Source organism: Watersipora subatra, chromosome 2 (genome assembly GCF_963576615.1).
Source record: "Watersipora subatra chromosome 2, tzWatSuba1.1, whole genome shotgun sequence".
Taxonomy (NCBI): domain Eukaryota; kingdom Metazoa; phylum Bryozoa; class Gymnolaemata; order Cheilostomatida; family Watersiporidae; genus Watersipora; species Watersipora subatra.
This window is the reverse complement of record NC_088709.1, coordinates 12,001,330-12,012,743: the sequence shown is the minus strand read 5'-3', so window position 1 is coordinate 12,012,743 and position 11,414 is coordinate 12,001,330. Positions and strand designations below refer to the sequence as shown.

General features: G+C 33.2%; 1 protein-coding gene across 1 annotated transcript; it reads left to right on the top strand.

The window, feature by feature from the left end:
• The first annotated feature begins 1,693 nt into the window (after positions 1–1,693).
• On the top strand, positions 1,694–11,027 carry LOC137387773 (sulfotransferase 1A1-like). The gene is made up of 8 exons (XM_068074285.1): positions 1,694–1,805; positions 3,603–3,758; positions 3,918–4,049; positions 5,545–5,657; positions 6,328–6,454; positions 7,949–8,043; positions 9,359–9,500; positions 10,471–11,027. Exons 1-8 carry the CDS (start codon positions 1,718–1,720, stop codon positions 10,581–10,583), a joined length of 966 nt encoding a protein of 321 aa, XP_067930386.1. The 5' UTR covers positions 1,694–1,717; the 3' UTR covers positions 10,584–11,027.
• The last annotated feature ends 387 nt before the right edge of the window (positions 11,028–11,414 follow it).

The window sequence follows — 11,414 nt, the reverse complement described above, 5'->3', positions numbered from 1 at the left end:
GCCGTGTTCTTTGATTGTTTTTTACAAAATTCATTGCTGAAAACAATGAATTTACAAAAATTCTAAGAAAAGTTTACAAAAATCTTTTTTAAACCAAATTTTTGAAAAAATACTTCAAAAATATTTTTTGGCAGTCAACTTGAAAGATCCACACAAAAAACTACAGAGATCCGCCATTTGGCCATAGCTGCTCTATTGTGTCTACATGTAGCGCATTCAATGAAGGATTCAGGCTAACCTGACGTCAAAAGTGAACAAAACAGTTGCTAGAGTTCACAAGTATATAGCTAACGGTCACAAATTTCTTAATCCTGCTTTTCAATGTTCAGCAACACAGGCTACACTTCCAATAAACGATGTATACATCTATTCAATAGAAATTTAGTATAGACTACATCGTGACTATATTCTTACAATAACAATCTCTTGGACTGAAGTAAAAGCAAGGTTAGGTTACCAACTACCATTTGCGGGGTTGTCATGCACTGATAGTTTCAAAAGTTTTGATTTATGAGCATCTTTTACATACAAATGGCTTCTGGAATGGATCAACCTCTGGCATATCCCACATTAACCCTGGATAACACAACTCTACAACTGGTTCAAACTTGGTAAAACATTATTATACATGTATCTTGTATTAATAGGTGATATACATCTTCCCTCATTGATATTTATAATACTGATACAGCATGTGTCAGTAAGAAACAGGCCAGTGTTGATCATTAAAATAACAATTCACTAAGCGTGGAAAAACTTTCAAAAGAAGCGCATTAAAAATATTCAAAAGAATTGCATTGAAAAGACATTAAAGAAAAATGCACTGAAAAGACATTCTGAAGAAATGCATTGAAGATACATTCAGAAAAAATTCATTTAAAAGACATTCTGAAGAAATGCATTTGAAGATACATTCAGAAGAAAGGAAGAAAGTTGTTAGCAATGATTAGTATGAAAAAGCTGCTCATGACTGGCAAGGCTGTGAAGATCTACAACTGAAATAAATATGCCCCTATAGCTACGTAGCCTAAGATAATGGCACTTTACAAAACTCAAAGATCTGTAAGCTTTTTGAATATTCTGATTCAAGGTAGCAGCCTACCTGCGAGGGTTTCATAAATAGGCTAAATTAAACATTAATAGTCTGATGTATTTTTATGTAGCATATGGAAAACAAGTCAAGCTGAATTAAAGATGCATAGCTAAATATTATATAATACATAATATGTATATATGCTATAGTATGTAAAACATATGGCAAATAATGCTTATAATATAATATGATATATATGACACGACAAAAGATGACGCAATACACTACATTCTAATATATTGTAGTATAATATAATAAAAGTTAATATGATATTGTGTAATATATTACAATTTATTACAGTATCATATAATGGGATATAATATAATAAAATTTGTTAATACTTATTAGATTGCTTTTGTGTTGGAAACAATATCTTCTTTTTTTTAAATCATTTGAAGCTGAAAAAGATCAGTATACAAAAAGTGGAAAAACACGCTGAGGCTAACGATTTCACCAACATTTAATAAGCAGTTGAGTAGACCATCCTTGTATGGTACATGGTGCATGCCAACAACTGGGATTAACTTGACATGATTAATCATATCGAGTCAGGCCTCACCGCTCCTCGTCAGTTAGCACATTCCTCATCAGTTAGTACGCATTTGTTAGTCAGAAAGCATTGCAATGAGTGCTTTAGCGCTACCAAGGAAAGTTGCTGCCGTTGTGTGCGTGGTTGGAAAACTGCTAACAAATCTTTTTAAAGTTTCTCTCGGTAAGCATCTCCAGATGTGCTCAGTTGTTTACTAGGCTGCACGGCGACAGTTTAATGATTGTATGACCTTTGGTTGTAGGGTTCAATTGTGTGAAAAAGTAAGTGCTTTTGTTTGATTGTTTATGCATTTACTTCGACCGAATGAATTGATTTCGCTTCTCATTGGGATGAACAAATTGAAGGTGAAGTTGGTAGAACAAGTTCTGTGCTGTAACTGTAACAAACCGGATTTGCTATGAGCATTTGGCTAACTAACAAGCCATCTTCTGTTTAATATACATTACTATCAGCACAGAAGCTAGAAGCACCTAAATGTACACCCAAAACTTCCACACTTTAGCATAAACAATTCCTTTAATGAGGCAAATTACCTACTTCTGAATGCCCTACATAACAGTCCTCTAATACAAGTTAATATTTTGACACATTTATGACTCTTTAATAGGGTATCTACTATTAAAGTGGCTGATACTATTTATTACCAATATCCCATACTTAACTCATAGAATAACAAGCAGTGTTTGGAGTTATCTACCTTCTCTTACATCATTCATATTGCCATTCAATAGAGGATAAGGTGGTATAATCTCCAGAACACTACTGTTAAGAATTATATAATTATCAAAGTAACATGAAAAATTGAAAGAAGAAAAGCATTTGAACAAGGTTAAACTACGTTTCTATGGCCAGCAAACATTTTAAATGTATTGAACCCATCTGCAGAGATAGTGTGTTATTCAATTTCCCTTTGTAATGTTAACGTTTAACTTAGTAGCTTGCTGGTTACCTCACTTTAATTGGTGGCTTATGGTCTGTGATCATAAATGTTAGCCAGTGACCCCCAAGTGTTTTCTCTATACATTTCTACATGTGATATAATTGAATGTCTTTTGAAACAATGAACTCTTTCCGATCAACTTAATGGGCCGAACAGAAAAGTTTCAATCTCAAATAGTCAAGTTAAACACTGATATATGTAATTCACGGTTCTCTGATGGCATTGTCAGTTAGCATGTAGTGTATAGTTAGGGAAGTGTGGTATGTTGGCAGTAACAATATACATGTACATGCATTTTATTATTGCTAATATTGTAGTTAGTAGTCTCACTGCCAGACTTACATGTATACATTTCACTATTTTTATTGTTTTTATTCATAAAACTAAATTTGTCTCTACTCAATATACATATTTCTTCCACCATAGTTCCATCTATAGTTATTAAAACCTTGGAATAAAAAGTCCATATCACAGAAGATTTGATTTCAGACCCTCGGGTTCACCAGTCCGATGCCCTACCAATTAAGCCACACGAGGTTGATTGATGTGCTAGGCAATATATATTGCTATATGGTAGCAAATACGCTACACTTTCGGTCATGACGCAAAGCCATGAGAAGCCCTAGCTCTTATTCACAAGCTTACTCAAATTATCCATTGGCAATAGGCCATAGGCTAATAAGAAGTGACAAGCAACTCTCATTAGCTCTCATTGTTTATAAGCAGAATTTCCATACCCGAGCAACGCCGGGTAGCACAGCTAGTACTTTTATATAAGTATCATTACACAAATATAAAACTGCTTATATATACATTGCTTTATTGGCAACCATTTCATTTCCAGCAGACCCTTTTTTAAATTATGCCAAACAAATCAAATGAATAATTTAGCATATAATGTTTAAAAAACCTTTCTCTCTTAGGGAAACAAATATGAGTTAGAAGAGTGTGGAAAATTGTTAAAGCAGCTAGCAATGATATTTTCAAAATAAACAAATTGTATTGGTTTGCATTTGAAGGTGTATCTAAAGAATTATATGGCATGTGTGATCCATTTCAATACAAAGATGTCTGGTTCTCCTCTATGATTCACAGCCGTGACAGGACTGTTGCTAGTGAAAGCTATGACAACTTCAGACCTGATGACGTTGTCATTGCTACTTATCCCAAAACAGGTAAGCTTTTGTTTACATGAAAAATCATTAAAGCTTCTACATCTAGCTTTTGTTCACTAGAAAATCATAAAATGCAAATGACCTTTGCAAGCTTTGTGAGTTATGCTTCCTTAACTCCAAATTAGTCCAAGAAAAACAACTCCAAATGGCTGTTTATAGGCACTCTGTTAGTTCACGACATCATCGAATCCATATACAAAGAGAAAGGAATGCTGCCAAGAAATGCTACCTTCATAGACTACACAACACTTCTGGAGGTCAACCAATCATTTTTCATGACTAAAAGTTCAGGTAATATTTACGAAGATTTTTATGGCCAGCGCAAGCATCTTGGCATTACTAAAACCGATTGTTATATTGAAATTGAAATAATGCACTAGATAACGACTCACTGTCACAAGCCAAAATATCAATATTGAAAATAACATATTATAAGTATTTTCATGCTAATTTTTATAATCTATATTATTGAGTAGCACAACATATTGTATCGTTATGCTGTTCATAACAACACAATATAAGTTGTATTGCTATTCAACAACAATTTGAATAAAACTTGTTAAGTGTTTTATTTAAATTTTTCAACATTGAAATTCATGCTTATTTTATAAATTTAGATATAAAGTCATAATAGAATATGTTTATACTGAATCCGATTTTATGGGTTTAGGTGGTCAAAGTCACTATCTAATGTAGAGAGGGCTCTCAAAGCCCCAACCATCCTTTAAATCTAGATTACTTGATGATGTTTTCTGCTCTGCTCAGTGTTGCTACAGACAGCAAACAGGTACATTACTCAAATTGTAGCACAATACACAAAAAGTATTTAAAAAGTGTGTACTGGGGTCAAGCAGGGACAACCTGTGGCAGGCTGAGAACAGGAGACATGGAAGAATTGTAGTGTTTACCAAGCATCTGTTTTAGCAAACCGGAATACATGTATACTACAGCTATATATTAGTGAAAGTATGAAAATACTTCACAGAACTCTTGTAAGCACAAATATAAATGTGAAAAACCTTATAATATTAGACAATTCATTAACGGAGTTGTCTAACGAAACTTGACACAAACAGTCAGCAAGTTCTCGATTGCTGCTTTCTCAACTTTTAGGGAATATGAATAGAAGTACGTCATCATGAATTTTGTATATAATGTTGTTGCATAAAAAAGTATGTATGATCTCTTGGATTCTCTCTTTTTATTACTTGAGCAGTGATACCTTTATTTAATGTTCTTAACTGTCAATATCAATAAATTAGGTTTAAATTCTTGTAATTATTATATTTTAGTTAACTTTAATTTGAATTATTTTAAATTAATAGAAATACAAGTAAATGTCAATGATAAAACAGAAAACTAGTACTGTAACTATATATATATGTACTAAATCATCATTTTGGACTAGTTACTGTATAATAGTTTTTACGTTACTAAAAGACTCATCCTGATCTGGAAGAGCTGAGTAAAGCATTTTTTAAATAAAAATATATTCATAACCTTTGTGCATTGCATTAGTTAACCACTGATGCAAAACTTTTTGGTTCATAGAAAACATAACTTTTGGTAGGTTTTTTATACATGTTGTATAATGATTATAAATATTTAAATGAGCTTTTTCAATTTCAGGTTTGAAACAATTTTTTCAAAATTAAAAATTTCTTTTTTAAACAGGCAATTAATTACCCATGAGCCAAAGAAGCAAAAAGTATGTGTAATGAACTGCTTGCAATCTATTTCTTAATATAGTAATGTGTCTTGTTTCAGTTAATTCTCAAATTTTCAGATGTAGAAGAAGGAGAATTAGTTGGTGTTGAAGGAGCAGATAGCCCTCGGATCATAATAACTCATTTGCCTTGGACTCTTCTTCCACCCAATGTCAGAGAAGGAAGAGTCAAGGTTGGCATAGAAACTATAGTGAAAAGTTTTGAAGTATTCTAAAATTAAATAAAAACTATTATATTTATCAGAATAAATGAATAAAATTAGCAATATTTAAAGAGCATTTTAGCTTTTTAGTGTCATTGAAATACATCAATACAACACATCTTTTAGAGTGCCAACACACAACATCTATATATAAAACAATGAAAAACTATATAGTATATATATATGGCTATGGAACATATACTATATTATATATACATTTATTTAATACATGTTTTATTAAAAATATCAGCATAAATGCATAAATTCGTTCTAAATTGCACACTTTTGTTCATACATGAAACTTTCATAGATAAAACCTACTGTCATGAACTTAATGTTAATGCCTACTGCCAATAGCAAAAAAGATAAGAACTCCTGCAACTGTGGTAATGGGCATAGTGCGACACATGCCAATAGTTATTCACATCATAACAGTTAATCAAGTCTAGATCATATGCGTATATTGTTTTCTGAAAAAAACTGTTGTTTTAAGTTAAGTTACTCAGCGTTTATATATCATGGGTAGCTAGTTTGATTGGGAAACCTTTTGAATAACGCTGCCTTTGTAAAAATTACGTATGCTCAGGGCAAAGCTAAGTGTCAAAGACATGTATGTACCTATTGCATTGAACTGTTGTAGACAATAAACTGCTTAAGGAACCCCAAAGATGTTCTCTGCAGCATGTACCCATTCTACAAAAAGCTAGGATATATCCTTCCTACAACAGAATGGCAGGAATTCATAGAATGGTTTATTCAAGGAAATGGTATGGTAGGCTAAAGGAAATGGTGCACTTTTTACAATAGACTATAGGAATTGTACAGTAAGTTGAAAGAAATGGTACAATAGGTTAAAGGAAATGGTACAGTAGGTTAAAGGGAATGATACAGTAGGTTTAAAGGAAATGTACATTAGGTAAAGGAAATGGTACAGTAGGTTAAAGGAAATGTACATTAGGTAGAACAAATGGTACAGTAGGTTAAAGGAAATGGTACAGTAGGTAAAGGAAATGGTACAGTAGGTTAAAGGAAATGTACATTAGGTAGAACAAATGGTACAGTAGGTTAAAGGAAATGGCACAGTGGTTTAAAGGAAATGGTAAGTAGGTAAAGGAGATGGTACAGTAGGTTGAAGGAAATGGTACAGTGGTTTAAAGGAAATGGTACAGTAGGTAAAGGAGATGGTACAGTAGGTTAAAGGAAATGGTACAGTGGGTTAAAGGAAATGGTACAGTAGGTTAAAGGAAATGGTACAGTGGTTTAAAGGAAATGTACATTAGGTAGAAGAAATGGTACAGTAGGTTAAAGGAAATGGTACAGTAGGTTAAAGGAAATGGTACAGTAGGTTAAAGGAAATGGTACAGTGGGTTAAAGGAAATGGTAAGTAGGTAAAGGAGATGGTACAGTAGGTTAAAGGAAATGGTACAGTAGGTTAAAGGAAATGGTACAGTGGTTTAAAGGAAATGGTACAGTAGGTAAAGGAGATGGTACAGTAGGTTTAAGGGAATGGTACAGTAGGTAAAGGAAATAGTAAGGTGGGTTAAAGGAAATGGTAGAGTAGGTTGAAGGCATTATAGCTTCTCTTATATCAGCTCTAATTTTGGTAAGCAGCATAGGTATGCTTAAAAATATATTGGTTATCTAGTTTCTTAGCTGCTTATAGTCTACTGGCATTTAAAAAGAATGCATACGCTTTAAAAAGTTCCACATTCACATGTCTTAATATCCCTTGCACAACTTGTACAATCTTACAGAGCACGCACAAGTTCTTGCTATCAAAGAGAAAGCAAGCAAACTATTTGATTTAAAACACTTGCGTATTATTTCGGCGTGTTATTGAGTCATCTATGATTATCATTGACATTGCTAAGGAGAAGACTAAATGAATTTGCAGATACAGCCAACATTCTGTTTAAAAGTGCACTAGCAAATTTTCAAGCGATCGACGCTATTTGTATTCAATTTTACACATCTCAATGTTTGCATGCAGCCTATCGCTTGCACCCAATACATCGAAGTAGAATAGCTTGGATTTAGCATCTGATGCCATGTGATGGAATACGATGAGACACATTTGAGATCAGAGGAAGCTGCGCAATGTTAAACTATGAGGCCCAATAGAGAGTGCGCTGTACTCATGATTTCTATGCCAAGAGTTGCGTGAGATGACATACGCGTTGTTAAAAATGAAGTTAAAAAGTGTATCCCAGCATTTCACCAGCATTAACGTGTGAGATAGTGTTGTCTAAATTATGTTGCAGTCATTTATGGCAGCTACTTCAGGTATGTGAAAGAATGGTGGTACTACAGGAGCAACCAAAACTTGCTGAACCTGCAGTTTGAAACCATGCAAAAGGTAATGCTGTACGCAGGTATAGATCTGTTAGAGCTGTCAATGAATGACTACATATATGCATATGCTTGGTTTTTACTGTGAAAGCAACACTGTAAACTCATACAACCTTGCTCGGGCTGCGAATGTAACACTGCAGACAAACATAGGCCTTTTTTGGTATAAAGGTGATACCAAGGTTAAACAGATGTCTAGACTTGTTCTTGCTTTAAAAATAGCGCTGCACTCCTACATATGTATATTTGTATAGTAAAGGTCACCATTCAGCATACTGCAACCAATGTAATTTTTTTCTCTTCAATTGGTTTATCATATAAACTGATTTTAGAGGTTAATCTTCTGGTGTTGCTGACCATAACTACCATCAGCTCCTTTAATAGGTGTCATGCGGTCACTCTGACATGTTGGTCTGTGTCAGATACTATCTTCTTCAAGTGTTTAACAAAAGAAGTATCAGTATAAATGCCCTAACATTCACTTTTATTAATAAATCCCATTTTTATTTGTCATTGTTTCTGTCTGTTAGTCTACATAAACACCGCATTTCTGATTTGTGGCCAGTTTCATCCAAACTTCACACACTGTACATTCAGTCAGGTTGACAAAAATATTTGCTTTTAAAGCTCCTCTTCTAGCTGCAGATACCCAGCCACTTAAACACCAACTTGCAGGCTATCTGATTGAAAATTGAAGAACTCCTGAACGTTGCCAGGTTTACTGTTTGTAATTACTATCTTGTAGTATGGTACTTATAATTAAAAATGGCTATTTATGATTATATAGGACTATCATTAGTACAGTTTCGTTTTCTCATCATTCTGATTTGTTTGGTAAACCCTTGAGTCAGTATTATGTATAACATAAATACCCATAGTAATTTTAATTTCATTATTCTGGTTTGTTTGGTGAAACCCTTGAGTCAGAATTTTGTACCACACAAATACCCATAGTAGTTTAACTTCATTATTCTGGCTTGTTTGGTGAAATCCTTGAGTCAGAATTTTGTACCACATAAATACCCATAGTAGTTTTAATTTCATCATTCTGGTTTGTTTGGTAAACCCTTGAGTCAGCAATTTGTACCACATAAATACCCATAGTAATTTAACTTACACTTACCTGCTTGCTGAACGACAAATAAAAGTTAATTATAACTAAATAAACATATACAGTAGGCCTACGTTTTAAACCAGAGGTTATAAAACATCAGTTGGAAAGAACTTTGCTAAAAACAATAAAGCTGTAACTTTTTAAATGAAGGAGAATAGAGTTGGGGTTTGTAGAGCTTCAATAAGATACAATTCAAAAAATCTTGCAGGATCTCAAAGGCAACATTAAGAAGGTTGCCAAGTTTCTTGGCCTGGAGTTGTCTGAATGGCAGCTAATGGCAATAGTTGAAGCGAACACATTTGAGAACAGAAAAAATGCAGAAGGCTTACTTCACCCGATGCACCGTAGAGGTATGGCTATATAACTGAAGTATCAGTAATAATTTTATTCTCAATTCTTTTATCTCACCTTTTTTATCTGAGAAGTAATATGACTGAGTACCAGTACCAAGAGAGTATAGATAGGAGTACTAACAGTGTATAGATAGGAGTACTAACAGTGTATAGATAGGAGTACTAATAGTGTATAGATAGGAGTACAAATAGTGTATAGATAGGAGTAATAATAGTGTATAGATGGGAGTACTAATAGTGTATAAATAGGAGTACAAATAGTGTATAGATAGGAGGACTAATAGTGTATAGATAGGAGTACTAATAGTGTATAGATAGGAGTACTAATAGTGTATAGTTAGGAGTACTAATAGTGTATAAATATGAGTATTAATAGTGTATAGATAGGAGTACTAATAGCGTATAGATAGGAATACTAATAGTGTATAGATAGGACTACTAATAGTGTATAGATAGGAGTACTAATAGTGTATAGATAGAAGTACTAATAGTGTATAGATAGAAGTACTAGTAGAGTATAGATAGGAGTACTAATAGTGTATAGATAGGAGTACTAATAGTGTATAGGTAGGAGTACTAATAGTGTATAGATATGAGTGCTAATAGTGTATAGGTATAAATACTAATTATAGTTATAAATAGAAGTACTAATAGTATAATTATAGTAATGTGAGAATATTGAGATCTGTACTATTGAAAAAGTAAAATAAAATTTTAGTTAAAAGCTGCTTAGTGCATAAAGTTATAAAAAAATTTCTCGCGTTAAACTGTTACTCGTCGTTTCACAGAAAGAAATAACAGTATTATTTAATAATCCTTTGGGGCTATTGCAAATGGAATACTGCTAAATTTGTGCCCCTTTTTGTAAACTCAATAATACATTCTATATGATCGTCATAGAGAAATATGTTTGGGCAATAAATAATTCACTTGTTGAACCTTTGCTTGCTATATCTGTTTTGTTCAGGCCAATCTGGAGCTTGGAAAACTGAGTTAACTGTGCAACAAAATGATGTGATCGATGACTGGATCTACCAAGAAATGAAAGATCTAAAAGGATTGAAACTTCAATTTGGTTAACATTGTATTGCAGTTTGTGATGCATTTCAGATCAGAACATCGTATTATATATTTTTACAGCTAATATTATTCTATTTAGAATTGTCTAATCTCTAAAGAATTTTGAAAAATTTTGTGTCAGCCGGTTTTTAAAGGTTTTAATGAACCAGTGTGTTGAAATCTGCTTCAATAACGTAGCAATGTGTTGAAACTTCTGGCAGTAAAAGTAAAATACAATAAAATAATGTGTTGTTTGTTAATTCTAACAGTATTATGTCCTGTCTTCCTTAAGTCGCTGTAACTTGTCTAACTCTTTGCTTATCTGTTGATTCACTTGTCTTTAATTCCTAGAAGTGTGATTAGGTGAAGGTAGCCAGGTATTGCTCTTATTTAGATAGTGGGTATAATAATCAATAATGCAAAAGAGTGCAAACATACCCATTATAGCAAAAAATTGGCAATAAATACGAGCACAGACACAAGCAGCTGTGATATGTTTGGCCAATAAAACAAGTTGTGAATCCCTAAAACAGTAGACGCTTCTATAACAAAAACCTTTAACGTAAATTCAATCCGCGTAAAAAATTCAACATAGCGTAAAACATCCAGTCGGTGTACATTCTCAAATGCAATAGGAGTAAGGAGAATCCATTTATAGCTTTAAAAGATCTCTTTCCCTCTTGTCACAATTGGGAGAGAAAACAACATACAGGACATTTCTATTAAATGTGCTATTATCGTGGTAGTTCAGTGTGCCGTGAGAGACCGACCAATGTGCCGATTAAACACAAAGAATAGGTAGCTGCACAATTATCCAGATATACCTCTGATTGGTCAGCTGATGCAAGTCAT